At 45.2% G+C, this 19,223-nt stretch overlaps 1 protein-coding gene across 6 annotated transcripts in view; it reads left to right on the top strand.

Annotated features, from left to right (window-relative positions):
* MCF2 (MCF.2 cell line derived transforming sequence) overlaps window positions 1–19,223 on the top strand; it is a 76,682-nt gene that overhangs the window by 24,910 nt on the left and 32,549 nt on the right. For 4 of the 6 annotated variants that reach the window (XR_014521723.1, XM_083486238.1, XM_083486241.1 and 1 more), the window contains 9 exons: window positions 6,968–7,087; window positions 8,380–8,496; window positions 10,070–10,219; window positions 12,541–12,665; window positions 13,736–13,850; window positions 14,280–14,399; window positions 14,880–15,071; window positions 16,779–16,970; window positions 17,323–17,494. Coding sequence is in view for 5 of the 6 variants with exons in the window: in XM_083486238.1 (XP_083342364.1) it covers window positions 6,968–7,087; window positions 8,380–8,496; window positions 10,070–10,219; window positions 12,541–12,665; window positions 13,736–13,850; window positions 14,280–14,399; window positions 14,880–15,071; window positions 16,779–16,970; window positions 17,323–17,494 (1,303 nt within the window). In the remaining variant the exon portion in view is untranslated. Of the gene's footprint in view, window positions 1–6,967; window positions 7,088–8,379; window positions 8,497–10,069; window positions 10,224–12,540; window positions 12,666–13,735; window positions 13,851–14,279; window positions 14,400–14,879; window positions 15,072–16,778; window positions 16,971–17,322; window positions 17,495–19,223 lie in introns of all 6 variants that reach the window. The other 2 variants (XM_083486239.1, XM_083486240.1) reach the window with 2 other exon arrangements.

The raw sequence follows: 19,223 nt of genomic DNA, 5'->3' as shown, positions 1-19,223 counted from the left end.
GTACTGCAGGAGGTGCCACAACTATGATGTAGAATGGAAGGCGAGAAGTGGGAGGGAGGCACCAATCTTTGCCATTGCACAGGACGTGGCTGACATTTGAAGGATCTGCTACTGACCCTTGCAGACTAAATCAACATTCAGCAAGAACAGGGGGAGCTTTGGTGCTGTGTAGCGTGCCAAGTGGAGTGGGGGAATACTTGGGATGAGAATAGAAGTTTCGCAAGCCCCCACCCCCATCTTGAAATGGGGGATTTGAAGATGTCCTTGCTGCACAACCATACCCTGCCTTCTAGAATGTTGAGGGATAGCCTTGGCACCATGATTTCTTTAGCTCTGTTAGGCTCTGGTTTTTGCACATGTGGAAAAGTTAACTTCTACAATGGCCAGGACTTTGAGCCATGGCTGTGAAGCCTGTGGCCTCCCATATGCTGTTAGACTTCAACTCCCGTCAGCTTCGCCCTAGTGCAGTCAGTGGTCAGGGATGATTGGGAGCTAGAATCCCAGCAATGTCTGGAGAGTTACCCTTTCCTCAGCCCTGTCCAAAGGGGAGACAAGCCACGGCTTCTTGAGTCATCAGCCAATTTCCACTTAAAACTTCTTCAGCTTTTCAGTTTGGCACCTTAAAAGACTTCACAGGATTTATTAATCCTGCTTTCGTGGAGTCCAAGCAGACTTTTCCAGATGGGTGAAGATGCAACTGACGAAGTAGGCTTGACCCCATGAAAGCTTACACCACAATTAATTCTGTTAAGTCTTTTAAGGAGCCAAAAAGCTTTTGTTCGGTTTTGCTCCAAGAAAAGCTACTCACCTGGAAGAGTTTGCAGGTTGTGCTTCTGGTAAATCTCAATGGGATTGGCTGACTCCTACTGCTTTTTAGGAAGGAAAATCAAGAGTCTGCCATAGGCTACAGGGACAATTAGTTATGTAAGGTTGATGTGGTGCCAGGCTGACTCCGTTTTCTCCTTCCTGCAGGGATGCTCTAAGCTAGAGGTTGGGAACCTGTGGCACTCCAGATGTTGCTGGATGTTGTTTCAACTCCCACCAACCCTGCCTGTGCTATCCGGGACTAATGGGAGTTGTAGTTCAACTTGCCCATGGAGGACTGCAAAGTCTCCACCCCTGCTCGGTTCTAGTCTGAATTGGAAGCCAGAGTTCCCTATTTTGCCTAGTGGAACTTGCAAAGGAGGCACTGCCCCACCAACCTGCCCTGAGCCAGCCCCAAACTACCTGGTCTCTTACTTACAACCAGAGGCATACCTAGGCTCCCTTGCACTTGCTGAGGCACCTCACCTGGCTGCCCAAAGCAGCGGAGGAATGGCCTGCAGGGGATGGGCGAGCTCCTAGCCACTCCAGAGTGGAGAGGCACAATTTTTGCACCCCCAGGCCTGTGCCCTTGTTCAGCCCCTAGGCACACCTCTGCTTAAAACTGCTATTCAGCTTCCGCCTGTTTAGCTTCAGTGTTGCCCTTGCAGAACTCAGCAGGGAAGAGGATGGAGACTAAACTAGAATGAGTTGTCCCTGTCTGTCATTGGCTCTGCCTTCACTTAGGCTGTTTTCAGACAGCCTCTTTGTTCCATTTCCCTGACATTTTCTTACCTGATAATTACTGCATTCTAGGAGATTTTCCATGTGATATAACAGCCACTTCTGAAAATGTAGCAGCTGTTTAGTGCTTGTTTCCATGCTAATTGCTTCCAGGAAAAAAATCTGTTTTCAACCACATTAACCTGGAAAATCTTGGGAATTTTTGCACTGCAGTTTTCCCACTGTTTTCATAGGTCATGCCATGTGATGAAGTTTGGGCTGGTGTTCCAGCGCAGAGTTCTTCCTTGCCATTTTCATGTGGGGAGGACAGAAGCACTCATGTGCATACTGGGTGGTGGCAACATATCTGGTGATATCTGCTGTTGCATCACACCACGCACACTGATGTTTCATGAAATATAGCATGGTACATTGCAATATATCAATCAAGAAGTCACAATGCAACAGATAGTGTGGTGTAAAAGGAATATTGGGAGATGGAGCAGAAGGAAAACTAATGCAATAATCCCTGAGTCTGAATGCAGACTTGCTACTGGGCTCCTTGCCTTCTGCCCTACAATGACCACAAGACACCAATATTTCTTCCTGTCCTCTCCAGTCTTGTAAAAATGCAGGAAGAGCCCTGCTGGATTGCACCAAAGACCCAGGATCTAGTCCACCTCCAGACATTGCCAAACAGATGCTTTTGGAAATAGTCTTCTCTTGTTGGTGCCCCTGTTATCAGGTAGACTGCTGCTGAACAAGGAGTTTCTATTTAGCTGCCACAGGTTCTTTTAATGTAATTAAATTTATATACTGCTTGACTGAAATAAAACCTCTAAGCAGTATATCAGAAATATTAAAATTATCAGTTAGAAACCCCCAGTTGGAAACAAATAATTAAACTAAACTAAAACTAAAAAGATTGAAATGCATGTAAGTTTTTGCATGTCTGGATAGATTTTAAGCAGGTGCTGCAAGGAGTGCAGTGAAGGCACCTGCTTATGTCAATAGGCAGGGAGTTCCAAAGTTTAGGTGCTGTCCACAAAGTTAGTTTCTTGTAATTGTGGAATGAGAATTATGTGACCCCTTCAATGGTGCCAGTTCTGTAGGTCAAAGTGGGCATATCTCACAAGTAAATTAGTTAATACCATTGGTGGATCTCTTCTTCACCCATGGATTTGACTTATCCCCACATTTTTAAGGTCCCTTCGTGTGTTCCTGAATTCTCTATGTAGGTTATCTCAGGCTAAATAGAGCCCCCATGCTCAGATGCAGTATACCTTTGAGTACCAGGCTCTGGGGACAAAAAGCAAGGGTGGGCTGTTGCCTCCATGCCCTGCTTGTGGGCTTCTCAGAGGCATCTGGTTGGCCACTGTGGGGAACAGGTAGACCTTTTGAATTGTCCCTTTCAGTAAGGCTGTTTGTAGGTTCAGTTCCACAGGAGGCCTGCTGATAAAATAATTTTGCTGGCTGTTCTCTGAGAATGCTGCAAACAGAATTGGTTTAAGAGCCAACATTTTGTTTGGGTCTACTTTTAAAAATAAAAAAGTAGGTTTGTGTTAATATTAAAGTGTTTTTGTTCCAGTTTAAAATGCAAGAGGACAAAAGCTGACCAGGTGCATAACTTTCTCCCGTTGGTTTAAAAAGGGATTTAGAAGCAACCAATGTGTCTTCATCAATGTTAGAATCAGCCTCCTTTCTATTATACACACACACACACACACACACACACACACACACACACACATATATATTGTAGAAAGGAAAAAAGCCTCAAAATGGTTTACAAAAGATAAAACAGTAAAATCAAGAAAAAAATGCAACCTTACTTTAAAACATATAAAAGTTAAAATACTAAAACAGATTAAAATCACCTGAACTTTTGCAGCATCTGGGTAGGCTTGCCTAAACAGGAATGTTTTTAGCAGGCTCTGAAGAGAATACAATGAAGGCCCCTGCTTGGTCTCAATAGGCAGGAAGTTCCAAAGTTGTAGGCGTTGCCACACTGACCGATCAAGTTTGTACAAATGCGGCGCTTATCATTCTCATTGCTGGAGGTTATCCGTGCTTGAGCTCAAACCCTCCTCATAGTCAAAGGCTGTAGAAAAAGGCAGGATTGCATTTAAAAAGTCCCCAGGAGAGCCATTGTGGGGGATGGCACGGGGGGGGGGGGATCTGAATGAAACATATTTGCTTATGTAAGGTTAGGAGAAAAGGTTTTAAAAAAGAAGGAGCTCACCATTCCGCCCCCTCTCTCGCTCTCGGTGTTCAGGAGCAGATTTAAGGTAGTAAGGATATAATTTGATGAGGAGGACGTACTTGTAAGGAAGGGCTATATTTCTTTTTGACAGTTCAGTGAGGGCCAAGTCTCATTAGGGCTGTTCATTTAGAAATGGTGAGCCAGGAAAGAGCGATGCAAGCCAACTGCTAACAAATAAACTGCATGTCTTTAAGTCTGAAAGGAATCACTTGCAGAAAAGCCTGCTGCATGAGTCACCGCTGTTGTTTTCCCTGGAACGGTGGGTGGGTGATACTTTCCCACCTCTCTGCATCAAGTGTGATTTAGCATTCTGTCACTCTGGCCACTGAGGTAGAGCCTGAGCCCATTATTCCATGGCATGCCCAGAACAGGGACTCACACAGAAACACACTGAGTGGACTCTTGTGAGTTTGGATAATTCTTAGTTTTCCAGACTCTGCAAGATAATAAGCTTACCATTGGCAGCGGTCGTCATGTGGGTGAGCGATTGTCGGCAACCCCCCCAAAAAGCTCTACAACTTAGGCCAACCCCCCACCCAACAAAAAAGCTCAACAAGTCTGGTCAATCCTCCCCAAAAGCTCTGGGCAATCTTCCCCCATTTCTTTAATTTCGAGTCTTATACACAGGGGCGTGTTATACACAGAAAACTACGGTAATACTGGCGAAGGAAAGAGAAGAGAAGGTGCAAAGTCCAGCAAGCACCAAACCATCTTTGCATGCATGAGAATAGCAAACTATTTACTATCCCGTCTATTTCCTATGTTCAGACTATGGGGCCAGTTACATTATCAATAGCTCCACTCAATTCACAAGAAGGTTGGGGTGACCATAAGCCTGATGCAAACTGAACGTGCTCAGTGGACCTGGAATGCTGCCAGGCTCTTGTGAGTTCTGGAGTGCCTGGAACCTTGAGCAGAAGCTCTTCTATGCTGCAACATTTTGCTGCAGATCCCATGTATGCATCCTGAAGAATGAGATTGGTGGGGCAGGGCCCTGGTTGCCCTAATGGACTAGCCTTCACTATACAGCTTACCTAGGACTAAGTCCCATCGAACTCAGTGGGATTTTTTTCCTGAGCAAATATGCTTATGAGTTCCAGTGGAAAAGGGTGGTGGTGGTATTCTGTTTGGGGGCTCATTGAATTTGGAGGAAACTATCCTGTGGTCCACACTCACATACATTGCATTACCTGGGGGCACAAAGTCTTTGCTGGGTTTGATTTCTGCTGGGTTTGATCTATGCAATCGCAAGCTACTGAGCAGTTTGCCCTTGTTTCAAGAGCCAGTTCTTGGTCCCTGGAAGTCTTCCTGCTGGCTTCATTCAGGCCAGAGTTTTGGCAATCAGTTTGCATTCATTTATTATTTTAAGCTTATCTTAAAAATAGCTCTTGGGAACATGTTGCATTTGGGCCACACGTCTCATTGCGTGGAATAGTATATTCCAATGCAGTATGTGTAATGCAATATTGTACAGGTTGAATCTGTATGCATTTTTTAAAGTTGCAGACACCAGGAATCCATTACTGTAATAATTTTGTTAACAATATGACAGGATAATTTATTGGTGACATTGCTTACCCTGGTTATTACACACCTCCAGGTGGCAAGTTTATGGACCCCTTCTGTGTTCATAAGAGATAACCACAGGCTCCTGGAAAGAAAGGGTGGGATAAACAAGTCCTATACAACAATTTACAGGATGTGATTGATATTCTTGCAACGAATCTTTGGAGAACTGTTCCCTAACTTCCACGACTATTTGAGGATGTTTGTTCTCTTCCTCTCTCCTGCTGTGACTGCTGAGGGCTATGTTTGATATCAAATTTCCTCATACCTGAAAGCGGGTTTAAAAAATGGCTGATGAAGGGCATTGTTAACACTGCAAGGATCAGGTGCCAAAAATTTTGGCATGTGTCTATTTCAAGGGGCTATTGATTATTTCATATTGGATGGAATAAGACTGGAACTAGGTGGCTATGGGATGCACGTAGAGTCTGCTGCAAACAGACTGTGTCTTCTCCTCGGGTTTTCCCTGAGAGCAACTAGCATCAACAAGACACACGGAACAGTATCACACTGCTGCAAATGTCTCAATCCCTCGCAAATGTCTGGAGAAAGGAAATTCCTGTGGCGAATAGTTTTAATGGTTGCCTGTCTCATTCCTAAATGGAAGTACTCTCATATCAACTGTGCTGGCTACTGCTGGTTAGCTTACAGGGGATAATTCAACTTGCTGGTTCTTATCTGTTCCCAAAACATAAATGACTTGGGATCAGTAGGGCCGGCTCTATCATTAGGCAGAACAAGACTGCTGCCTGAGGCTGCAGATGCTGGGAGAAGGCAGCAGTAGCGGAAAACATCCCAGTTCTTCCTGCTGAACTCACTCAGCCTCTGTTTGACAACAGTGGTGTGTTCCAGGGGTTAAACCTGGGACCTTCTGCATGCAAAGCAGATGTCCCACTGAGATATGGCATTTCTAAAAACAACAACAACAAAGTAGTATTCTATTCCCCATGGTTCTGAATAAAGAGCACAGGAAACTTCCTTAAACTGAGTTGAAACCATTAGTGCATTCAGGTCAGTATTGTCTCTGCTGACTGTAAGTGGCTATCAAGAGTTTCAGGCGGGGGACCTGCCCAGCCCTACCTAGAGATGCCCGGGATTTCACCTGGGACATTCTGCATGCAAAGCAGATGCTCTGCTCCTAAGCCACTGCTCTTGCTCAATGGCCCCTCACAAGAAAGGATGGGAGCATCCTTTCTACTCCCTTCAAAAATAATTTTTAAATATGGTTTTGTGTCATTCGCTCACTTTCCATGCTCCCTCCAGAAACACCTCCTGGTAAGGCAGGGTGTGGTGTAATGGTTAGAGTGCTGGACTATGACCTGGAAGGCCCAGGGTTCAAATCCCCATTCAGCCAATGAAGCTCTTTGGGTGACCTTGGGCCAGTCACCTCAGCCTAACCTACCTCACAGGCTTGTTGTGAGGATGGAATGGGGAGCAGGAGAACCACCTTGGACTCCTTAATAAGCACAAACACAAAACAGTATCAAAGTTTGCAGCCATATTGCTGGAAAAACAGGAGGTTAACATCATTTCTGATTTTCTAAACTGACTTTCCTCTCGATAGTGGAGAACTCTCTGTATGTAATACTGGCTGTCTGGTTTCTCCCCCCACAGGCCTCATTTCCCGGAAACTTGCACCTAGTGATGGTCCTGCGCCCCACCGGATTCTTTCAGCGCACTTTCACCGACATTGGATTTCGGTTTAGCCAAGAGGACTTCCTGCTCAAACTGCCGGTATCACACCTGCTGCCACAGCATCACCCCGTCTTTTGTACTCTACAGCTTTACCTGCAGGGAATTTTCCTTCCCTGTTGTTGTTCAGCTGCAATGCATTTGTTTAAAATGACAGTGGATACAAATGACAATCACACACACATGTACAAAACACCAACCTTGAGCATTTTATGGGCTTTAGAAGATGATGCTAAAAATGGAGGTGAAATGTTAAATTCATTCATATTTAAAAGCTCTGGCAGGCATTTATCTGGCGAAGGGGTGGGGCCCCCAACTCGCATCAGCCCCTGGAAGCCTGTCCAATGATCAGGGAGGATGGGAGTTGTAGTTCAACAATATCTGGAGGGCTGCAGGCTCCTGTAGCCCTGAATTGTAGCTTTAAAGTTGGACTACATCTAGAGCTCAGAGTTTTTCTGAGTGAGAATGCTCTGAACAGTACGTTCTTTCTCTACCACACAATTGTGTCCCATATTGCAGATTGCTTCCCCAAAGAGAATGTGGCAAGCCTGCCTGCCTGCCTGATCTGTATGGCTCTGTCATTGGGCTCTGCCTCTCCTAAAGGAGAGAAACCTTGGGCTTTGGCCAGCAATGCATGCATTCTACCTTGAGCCACAGTCGGCTTTGGGAAGAAGGGAGGAGGAGGGTGCAAACTGAAACATAGTCACCCTTTGAACTTTGCAGTTCTGCAAATTTGGAAATGTAGTTTTCCAGCTAAGTATTGTGTACAAAAATGCATCTACGAAGGCAAAATGCACATAAAAATGCCTGTGTTCATGAAAGCAATATACAACACGTGTAACATTAGGGTAAATTGCTTTGCAAAGGTATGTACATAAGGCGCCGTTGCATACAAATGTGTACATACTTTTGCTTTTTAAAAGTTGCAAACTACTGAGGAAATCCGGAGAGCTGAACTTAAGAGTAGAAAAATGAGAAATGAAGAGAAACCAAAATGGACAGATCCACCCATCTCTAGTCCCTGTTTAGAGGCATCTGAGTAGTGGGTTGACTAGGTTGCCATTATGTGTTGTTGGGGAAGGCTCCACAGTTTAACCACACACTGTGTGACAAAGTACTTCCTTTGGTCTGCCCTGAATTTCCAACCTTTCAGCTTCATTGGGTGACCCTGGGCTCTGGAATCTTTGGTTTTGGGGCTGGGGTTGGCTAATTGCAAGGCTGATTAAATGGATACATGTGCTGGTATATTCAGTGAAATGACTCCTGCAGAATCAGGTATCTAACCCTGTGAATATTAAGCTACAGGTCTATTCCCCCCTTTTCTCTTCCCCCAGGTTGTAATGCTGAGTTCGGTCAGCGACTTGCTGACATACATCGATGAAAAGCAGTTAACACCTGAATTTGGGGGCACCTTGGAGTATTGCCATAGCGAATGGGTCATCTTCAGAACAGTATGTTCCACACATTAATGCTGTTGTAAATGTGTGTGTAATATCTTCTTATATACATAAAAATATCTGGTGTCATCATGCTCTGCATTTCACATGCCACATCAGCTGTGGTGTGAGGAACAGCAGGTACACCCAGGAGAGTGGCTACACATGCCTGCAGCAAGGTTTAACAGAACGGGGAGGCCCTTCACACAGCGGTTTAGCAAGTAAAAGTGTGAAATGCCTCTCCCCCTTTAAAAGGGGGTGGAGCTGGAGGAGAGAGGGGTGGGTGTTAGGGCAATGGGCTTGGTGCAAGCTGTGAGGAATAGGGAGCAGAGGTAAAGATTCAAGGGAGGGGAGTTGGTCATGGAGGGGGAGTCAAAGGGGTATACAGCATTGGCAAGTGCAGAGAGTAGGTGCCGCAGGCTTTAGCATATATGCAAAATTATAACATACCTTGGGTAATTTTGGACCATGCAATGGGAAGTTCATGAAGTTACCATCCAGGACTCCAGCTCCCACCAGCCTCAGCAAGGGCACTAGTCAGAAACGATGGGAGCTGGAGTCTACTAATATCTGGAGTGTAGCAAGTTGGCTACTCATGTTAGTACTCTGGCTGCCAGCAGCTTCTCAGGGTCCTGAAGAGAGAAGGGACTTCCCATCATTAGCTGCAGTACTAGATCCCTTTTAACTGGAGATCCCTGGGATGTAACCTGGAGTGTTCTGCATGCAAAGTAAATTGCTCTGCCACAGAGCTATGGTGAACTTCAGTCCTTCCAACAACAGCTAAACTAAGTTGTAGGTGTATGTAGGTCCCGCTCTATGAACATTCGCTATGTGAAAATTCACATATCCAAACACAGTACCTGAACTTTGCTATACACACTGCTGATTCAGATATCAGAACAGAGAGCATTTTTTACTTCCTTGTTTGCCTTTCGCTGGTTGGCTGAGGGAGGGAGAGTGATCAGACAAACCAGATATAAAGTTTTCTGGGTTCTCCTGTGGTTTCCTGAGGATTTCTTTGGCTTTTGAGTGGGGTCAAAGTTCCTTGGTCAGGAACACATTAGAATTTACCCTCTAGCAATCAGTGGAATTGCTCACCTAATGAACAATTTCCAGAGAACGCATTTTGTTCAGTTAGCAGGACATGCTGGTGTACAAAGCTCATCATCTCACCACTTATATACCCAACCAATCACTGCACTTTGCAGGAGAGGACCTTCTCCTGCAGGTACCATATCACCAGGAGGTGCATGTTGTGTGGAAATCACACCTTTAGTGTGGCAGCACCTGCCATTTGGAAGCCCCCTGGTCTGAAAGTCTCCATTATCTGCTTGTGCCTACGGAACACCTTGGTTTTCTAAACATCCTTTAAAGTGCAGGTTTGTTTTTATCCCAGTCTATACCTGTATTGGACCTGAATATGTTTTTATTGCCGATGCTTTTTTGTTGTCCATTGCAAATCCACCAGGGGAAGCAATTCCTAAATGAAAATAAGCAACTATATAAATAAATACCTCACTGCTGCTTTTATCAAGCTTAAGCACCAAGCGGCATGCCAAGCTGATTAACAGAAAACTTTCTCCCCCAGGCCATAGAAAGCTTTGCACTAACAGTGAAGGAAATTGCCCAGATGTTGCAATCCTTTGGCATGGAGCTGGCAGAAACAGAGCTCCCAGATGATGCCTACTCAATTGAACGCATCCTGGCACTGCGCACAGAGAAATACTATCAGCTGAAGGCAAGTTGCATCCGAAACTACCTGATCCTGTGAAAAACTTTGGTCACCTCCAGACTCGATAACTGTTTTGCTGGAAGGGTTCAATTCCCTACTAGAGATTTAGGTTTGCACAATTAGAGTAAAGCACTGGTGCGGGGGTGGGAAGCAATTCTAGACTTTTTTTGGGGTGGGACTCAATTGCACACTAGCATAAGGGTCTAGGAAGAGCCTGCTGGATCAGGCCAATGGCCCATCTAATCCAGCATCCTGTTCTCACAGTGGCCAACCAGATGCCCCCAAGAGAAACCGGAAAGCAGGACCTGAGCATAATAAGAGCACTCTTCCCTCCCCTGGTTTCCAGCGACTGGTACTCAGAACCATTACTGCCTCTGACCATAGGCCAAATTCAGATTGCATTTAGATGTGAAGGGGTTTTGCAACAAACCTAGTTCCCTAGCAGGTGTTGGGCAGGGGGAGCATCATATAATCTCCACACAAGCAACTATTCACTAAACAGGTTGGGATGTCAGGGAAGAAATGACATTCCACTGTCCTGCTTTCCTTTCCTTGCTTTTGCCCCTGTGCTATGGTATATTACTGTCCTGGAATCACTATTTGCTAGCTAAAGGCTGCCACGTTTGATGGGTGGAGGAAGGGGCAAGGAAATCCAGTCCATTCATCAAAGCAATTCTTCAGCGCAATTATTTTACTCCTGCTCAAACTGATGTGCATCTATCTTATTAATCCTGCCATTTCGAAGTGATTGATCGTGATTTCTTAAACTAGGTGTCTCGGCCCTGGCTGTCATTCCTTGTTTCTTATTTCTACAACTTCAGAAAGGCACATGGTACACACAAAGTTTCATAAGCAAATATTGCATTAACTTCTGTCCCCTTAGACCTTACACTCTGCCTATGAGCAAGGAAATCCTAGAATTACAGAATAGGAAATAGTGTTGCTAGTTCTGACTCTGAACTCTGTATAGAGATCTTGCCTCAACTATAGCATCTCTGACCAGGGACAGAGGGAGGGGGAGAATTGATTCAGTTCTCATTGGAAGGTGAAACTACCTAATTTGCAGCTTCCAAGACAAAACACAACCTTCAAAATCCACAGTTCTCTGTGGTTCCCTAGTCAAGTAATATAGACCAAAATGCACATGTCAGAGTAAAGTATGCATATAATTGTATGCATAAAACAGCAAACAAAAAATGCATTATATTAGGGAAAACAGCTTAACAAAAATGTGTGTATTTGTTCAAACTGCATACAAAAATGTGACTATTATTATTGCACTAAAACTTGGACAGATTTTCGGTTTGCTGCAGAAATGTGAAGAACTGAATTTAAGATTGGGAAAATGAGAAACCGAGAGAAAGTGACAGATTCAGCCATCCCTGTCCCTGACAGATGGCCATTCCAGCTCGTGGCTTCAGTAACTCCAATGAAGGAGAGTCCACCATCTCTCTCAAAGGAGTATTTTCTAAGGTCAAATGGCTCATACCATTGGGAAGGTTTTCCTAATGTTGAGGCTCTTAATACGGGTATTGCTAAACCTGCATCACATCCAGCAGTTGTGGTATATTTCAGGTGCACAGCAGAGCAGTCATGATGGATCAAAATGATTGGTGCAGCACCATGTTTGTGTCTCTTCCATAGAAGCTGCTTGGACCTTTGTGCACATATCTGCTTCTTTACATAAGGCTGATGGAGAGCTTGGCATTATGTTTAGAGTTCCTGTAAAAGCAGCCATGATACTTAAACCAAAGTGAGAGCATAACGTGCTTTGGCAAACCAGCTCTGGAAGTGTGCCAAAGTTTGCTGTGTGGGGAACTGCTTATAGAGCAGGCAGGGTCCCAGTTGCTCATTTCTCCCACTTCCAGGCAGATTATGGCTATTCGTCATCTACGATTTTTGTGGGTCCACCCACACCAACAGTAAAATTGATGGGGAAATACAGTGAAAGAGTCCAGCCCCCTGGTCCTGATCAATATAAAACACATATTCAGTTTTTATTAGTTGGTTTTAGTTCTCAATATTTCTAGTTATGCCCTCTAGAACAACAGATGTTAAATCTGCTCCATCTTTTGCATGACAGCCCCACCAGATGTTTGTAGACCATGCCTTCCCTTAGTCTTCTCTTCTGCAAGCTAAATATACCCAGGGACAGGTGAGCAGGTGCAATTGCAGATGTGGTGTAGATTTGATTCCAGCTGAGGGTTGGGTTCAGAGGGCTCCTTTTGGAATTGTGGTCCTTGACACCTCATTGAGTTGGAAACGGAAGACCACCATGGTGGTTCTGGTGACATATTAATCAGCAATGCTTATTATACATGCTGCAGGAAGATATTACGACAGTGACCAAAGAAGGAAACATGCTGCTGTGTAGTTTAGAGGAACCTGACATGGATGAACCTGACAAAGAGGAACCACAGGAGAGATCTGGTGACTGGGAGACTGTCAATCGGTGAGCATGTTGAGCATCATGCACATGTTAAAAGCTGTTGACTAGGATCACTGTCTTGCCCATTGAAAGCATAGAAACATAAGATGAACCCTGTTGGATCATGCCAATGACCCATCTTGTCCAGCATCCTGTTCTCACAGTGGCCAAGCCAATGCCTGTTGGGAACCCATAAGAAGGACCAGAGTATAAGAGCACTCTCTCCTCCTGAGGTTTCCTGCAAAACAATGCACAGGAGAACTTAAGGATAAAGGCTATCAATGACTGCTAGTCACAATGGCTGGGTACTATGTTCCAAGCCCTACCTGGAGATGCTGGGAATTGAACCTAGAACCTTCTGCATGTGGAAGCCCTACCACCGAGCAATAGCTCTTTCCCCCCAAAATACGAACAGGAAATTATCTTTATACAGTCCATCTAGCTTAGTGTTGTCTGTGATGGTTGGAAGATGCTCTTCCATTCCTGTTGGGGAAGAAAGCAGCCGTGTGCCTGGGGTCAGGTAGGCACTCCATTAGAGTGCATCCCCCCCCATCCCCCCAGCAATGGCAAAAGTTATGGGGGGGGGCAAGCCGGCAAGCCACCACCTTGGATTCAACCTCTTCTTCTCTGTGTGCAGTGGAAACATCCTCACCTGTCCTGCACCTGTGCCACCTCTGAACGGGACAGCCTTCTTTTACCTTGGACAAGCCACAATTTGTTCCCTGGTGAAAGGAGGTTGCAACAACACCTAAGGGTTGTTTTCGGGGGGTGGGGGCTTGGCAAAGTACCTTGGTGGATTCTGGAGTTTCCAGTCTTCAGCAGTCCAAATAGGCATTGGGTGGCTGGAGTCCATTTAAATTTCTGACGATGCTGCATCAGGGACATCGTGTGAAATCTAAAAGGTGCCTGTTTTTTTCTTTTTCTTTTTAAGGGGTTGAGCTCTTTGTAAAAATGCCCTTTTTTAATAGCTTGGGACCACTTGGTAGAAATGCAGTTGAGGGTTTTTAAAATTGTTTTTATTAATGATTTTCTTGGGTTACATAGTACATTGTTTTTAATGGATAACTAAACCAGCTCCCTCTTGTGAAAAAAAGGTTGCTTGCACAGTTACATGAAATGGAAATTGCTTTTGATGGATTCTGGGAGAAACATCAGCTGAAGATGGAGCAGTATTTGCAGCTTTGGAAATTCGAGCAACATTTCCAAGAGGTAGGATGAGGTCCCCATCCCATCAGCCTTGGCTAAGAAACTATTGCTGGCGTTTTTTAATATTCATTCGACCCACACAGTAGCTTTCAACTACTGTGTGCTTGAAAGGTATAGAGGACCTTTTCCCTATGCGAAGGGCCTTTGATCTGCAGGAGATGTCATGGGGGGCGTGGCTCCTTTGATGTGTGGAGCTGGAGCCAGTGGTGGGCAGAAGACCACCCCCGTCACCCCCATTCTCTGCTTGTTTAGCTTCAGAGGTCTTCCTTGCTCAAACATAATGCAACACTTTCAAGTGAAAACAGCAAAGAGGGATGTGTAGACCACATGAGGGGAACCTAAGAACCACAAGTTCCCCTTCTGTGCTTTAAATAATATTGTGCCCCTCCTGTTTTTGTTTTTCTTTTTGACAAAATTTCCTCTTACTTTTAGCTCAGTAAAGCCATTGAATTTTTAATGGAGAAGCAAAGGGAGCTGCCGGATACTGGAGATAATGTCTCTCAAGTAAAACAGAGGGTGCTGGATCTGGAAAACTTGAACAAAATGGCACAGGTAAGAGCGCCTTCCAATTGGTGTCAGTGAGGAACAGCCATTCTAACCCACCTAGAGCAGGGATGGGGAGGTGTTCCATGGTGCTGTACTACAGCTTCCAAGACCCCTGACTATTGGCCAGGATGGCTAGAGGTGGGGGGCACTCTGACATCTCTTCAGCAGATGACACAAGGGACAAACGTTGGCAGAGCAACAACTGTAAGCGTTGCCTTTGTGCAGTAGGCTGCTTTCTCTCACATTTTTCCTCCATCCTCACAAGCAAGGGGCATGACCAGAGTTCAAGGACACATTCCAGCCAGGAAAGAACCTTCAAAGAGGCTGTGAAGTAGGGACAGTGTGTGACTGGGGAGAGAAGGTGTTGCCTGGGAAGAGCTTTGAGGGCTAGATAGAGAGGCCTGTGAGGGCCACATGGTGGCCCTTCTGCCTCACACGGTCTAGAAATATAACTCCTACCCCCTCTTTTATTTGGATGTTACATAGGAGTTGACAGGGAAGGCTCAGGTTGTGATCCTTCATGGGCACCAGCTGGCAACCAACCACCACTACGCCCTCAACTTGATCTGCCAGCAGTGTAATGAGCTGCGGCACCATTCGGATATCTTGCTGGAGGAGATCAAAAGGAAACACAACCAGCTCCAAAGAACCTTGGACCTTCTCACTTCTCTGCAGCAGGTAATGTCCAGAGGTGGACCTCCAGACACAGTGAATGAATGACAGAGCGTTGCTTTCAGAGTCCAACTCTGCATGCAAAGGATGGAGCTGTGCATCTGCTGTGATCCTGCAGGAGGGCAGGATGGGCTACTAGCCACAGAACCCCACTTTTAATTTACAAGTTTGCAAGTGTGGGAGTGAAACCTTCTCGAAATTAAAGAAGCCAGAGCGAAGGCTAAATAGCATTTCTGAGGCTTCAGTGTCCCACATAGCTCCTTGCTCCTCCCCATAATAGATAATGTAGAAGAAGATGAAATTATACTATTGCATCATCCTGGATTGTGGAGTAGACTTCTTGTTGGTTCAGGATTGTAATTTTGTAGGCCAGGAGCAGGGAACCTCCAGTCTGGAGCCTAATTAGGTGTCCCTATTTGGCCCAGCCATGCCCATCAATGATACCAGCTGTGGCACAGGCAAAGACATGGCTGGAATGAAAGGGTGTTTTTGTATGTTTGTTTTTGCTGGTACTGCTGATCCTGCACAGCTCTATGGAAAGATCTATGCATTCCACTTTGCGAGCCTTGACAGTCGGCTACTCACAGGGGCATTCAAAGTTGTATGCCTTTGCCTGCACAGTTTATTTCAAACCACACAGGCTGCCTGTTAAATGTCAAGAGACAGGGTTGACCAGGACCACAGGCCTTGGGGCATGCAGGGGAAGTGGTAGAAATTGTCAAGATCCGGTCTGGTCTGGGCAAGGCAAGGCAGATCAGGACCCTGGACAGGTCTCATAGGAAATTGCAGGCTGAGCTGCAGAAGATGTTGCTCTGCAGTGGACCAGAGGCATTTAAATGCTGCCTTTCCACAGTGAACTCTGTGCCCAAAGCAGCCTGTAACAAACAATCAGTCATCAAAAGCTTTGGGGTGGGGGAGAGAAGTCAGTTTACAAAACATATTCAATAAATTCAAAGTGGACAAAAAATATAAACAATTAGCAAATTCAATATAACAAAGAAAAATAGACTTAGAGGTTTATTTTTATTTTTTGGTGTTGTATTTTGGAATTTAATTAACAAATAAGTTCCATCTGCTGCTGCAGGTCTTACTGGTCTCCAAGAAGCCTCAGCTCTGCAAGACACCTCAGAGGGTCTTCTCATGTGGCTAGCTGAGTTATATCTGGCTCCCTTTTCTGTCCTCCAGAGACCAACAACAGCACTTGGGAAACGCTTGGGAATCCTGGAAGTTCTGGCTGCTTTTGCAGGTCTTATGGCCTAGCAGTACTCAGACTTACAGACTGGACCTTCTCTTCCACTGCCCCTCCCTTTAAGAGCTCATAGCTGATTCTGCAGTTGCATGTCAAAGCATGGCTGTGGAACAGGAGAAGCTATGGAGGAGTCATCCCCAGAGTCAAAGAACGATACAAGAGCCACCTCTTCTGTCTAGCACAGTGTAGGAGGTCTCCTTAATAAGGGTGACCTGTGATTTTCCTGGCACTGGATGCAAAGCACATGATGACAACAATGCAGCAGAATAAGAGGGTTAGGCAGTTGCTGGAGCTGGTTGGAAGAGGACATTGGAGACAATACTTCCACCTTGAATCTCCTCCTGTCCTCTAAGCCTATTCATAACAGATGGGAGAGGGGAAGTCCACTGCTGCCTACAGACTGCTAGTTGGTCATTACCCTAGGCATGACCACCAACCTGTTCCTACTCATGTTTTTTCACCAGGCCCTGGAGTGCTGCGATGAAGGAGCCTACCTTCTAGCCAACCAGCAGATGGATAAATGCCAGTCCCGAGAAGGTGCCCAGAAAGCTCTCCAAGACATAGAGAATTTCCTTGAGAGTTCTTCACTTCATTTATATGCTGACCCACAAACCCTGTATTCTGACTTTGAGCCCATCTTAACTCCTGAACTAAAGGTAGGCCCGTGGTAGAGGAATCGCATTTGTGCTGGCTGTGATAGCAAGAGCTCCGCTACACAGTGTGCTAGCCTTGAATCCAACAATCTGAAAATACTGGCGCAATTAAGCTTGTTGGCCTAGGCTGGGGTTGCCTCCCAGGCTTTACACCAATAGGCCAAAGTGGGTCCCTGACTCTTTGGGAGGCTTCCAGATTAGAGCTGATCACTAGCCTGAACTACTAGGAGATCCAATATTGTGTCTCAAACTGACCTCCGCTTCACAGGAGCTAGGCTTGATCAAACACCCTTGATATGTGACAAGCCAGTTCTGCAAGATTTGCTTATGGGGTTTTCCTTTTTGGAATCTGCAGGCTCGGATACAAATGGTCCAGATGAAGCTTGAGAATGTGCGGAGCATGTTCGAGAACAGGCAGGCTTGCTTCAAAAAACTAGCGGACAAACAAGCACGCCCTGTGCAGCTGGTAGCCCCACGGCCAGAAAACCCACCCCGGTCGAAATCTCCTTTGTTTTCCCCCAAACATGGTAACCTGCTTTTAAAGTTACGTCATTCAGAAATGTTCATTAGGTATCGGTGGGGAAGATGGAATGAGAATGGGCTTGAGAATGTCGTAGATTTCTTTGTATGTGTGATCAGAGAGTGAAGCTAACTGTGGAGGGCACCAACAAGTCTTTTCCTTCTCTAGTCCTCAGAGCTGTTTTGCAAGTGTATTCTTTAAGTACCCTGCAGTGTCTTCAAAAAATAACCCAAACTGATTGTTATTTATATCTCTTGTGGCCTCCACTTAATATAGTATGGAGGCAATCCCTTTTGCAATCTGAATTATTCATCTGTATTGCACTTTTAATATGTGACTGCTTTCTGCCCACTCTTTACATAATGGGAGACATAAGTGTGCAGTGTGATTGCTGGAGAGGAACTTCTGCTTGAAGATTTTAGACGTCTTCTAAAGGAGGACTACTGGGACGCGGGTGGCGCTGTGGGTTAAACCACAGAGCCTAGGGCTTGCTGATCAGAGGGTCGGCGGTTCGAATCCCCGCAATGGGGTGAGCTCCCGTTGCTCGGTCCCTGCTCCTGCCAACCTAGCAATTTGAAAGCTCCCTCGAGCAGTAAAGCGAGATGAGCGCCGCAACACGAGAGTCGGCCACGACTGGACCTAATGGTCAGGGGTCCTTTTACCTTAAAGGAGGACTACATTCCTCTGGGTGCTCCATCTACAGTACAGGACAGCTCTCAGGCAAAGTGTTTTGGTTTGCAGGTGGCCCTCCAAGGCTGGTCACACATGTTACATTCAATGAGTAAACAATCCATGTACACAAATAGTTGAGCTGTACATTTATGCACTTATGCACATGTGACATTCAATGATAACACAGATGGAATCTAGACACATATAAAAACATTGCGAAAATGCTTTTTTTTTCTAAAAAAAAGTTTTGAAAAATATATTGTATTTGCCCTAAGCTCACCCTCGCCATCTAGTGTCACATTTGTGTAATGCACTTAAAACACACCTAAAACGTTATCTTTGCAGCTGTATAGCGGAGTCCACAGTCTGTGTACCTGTGTTTTGATACAGCTAAGCTGTGCAAATCTACAAGTGTAACACTCTTTCATATAAATAGTTATACATGCATAGACAACTTGTACCTGTGTTCAGTGTAACATGTGAACAAGATGTTCTGATTTCTATAATCTCAGACTGTCAGCAGAAATGATCATTTTATTGAACCCCCCCGGGAACTGTCATTTGTGCTCAGCAAACCACTGGTTGTCCAGCCCAAACTGGGATTGTGCTATTTATGTATATGGTATATGCTAATTTAGGGTTTCTCCCAGTTAACATCCTTAGGGACCTCTCACTGAAGTGCTGCCTGTCATCTTAAGAGCTTGTAGGCAGCAGGGCAAATGCAGTTTAAACCCTCTACCTTACTTGGGAGTTTTCTTTCTGATGATGCTGTCCGACATCAATGAGACCTTGTGGAAGTAGTAATGTTGTAACCGTTTTATTTTTGCAACAGCGCAGTTTGAAGATGGGGCAGCTTCTCTTCATATCTGTTTGCATTCTTCTGCGTCTGTTTTTCTCCCAACATCCTTTGCCCATTACTTCATTAAAGGTGCTTCTTCTATCTAACGGATATTCAACACTTATCTATGTCAATAAAATTAGATACTGTTCCTTTTCTTCCTCAATTGCATCTTCTCCTGGAAAGGATGTCCATTGCCTTTCCTTTGAGGGGCCTTATTTTAGAT

The sequence above is a fragment of the Podarcis liolepis genome (assembly GCF_965112155.1).
Source record: "Podarcis liolepis genome assembly, chromosome: Z".
NCBI lineage: Eukaryota > Metazoa > Chordata > Lepidosauria > Squamata > Lacertidae > Podarcis > Podarcis liolepis.
Note: the sequence above shows the minus strand (reverse complement) of the source record. Positions and strands in the feature narration are given on the sequence as shown.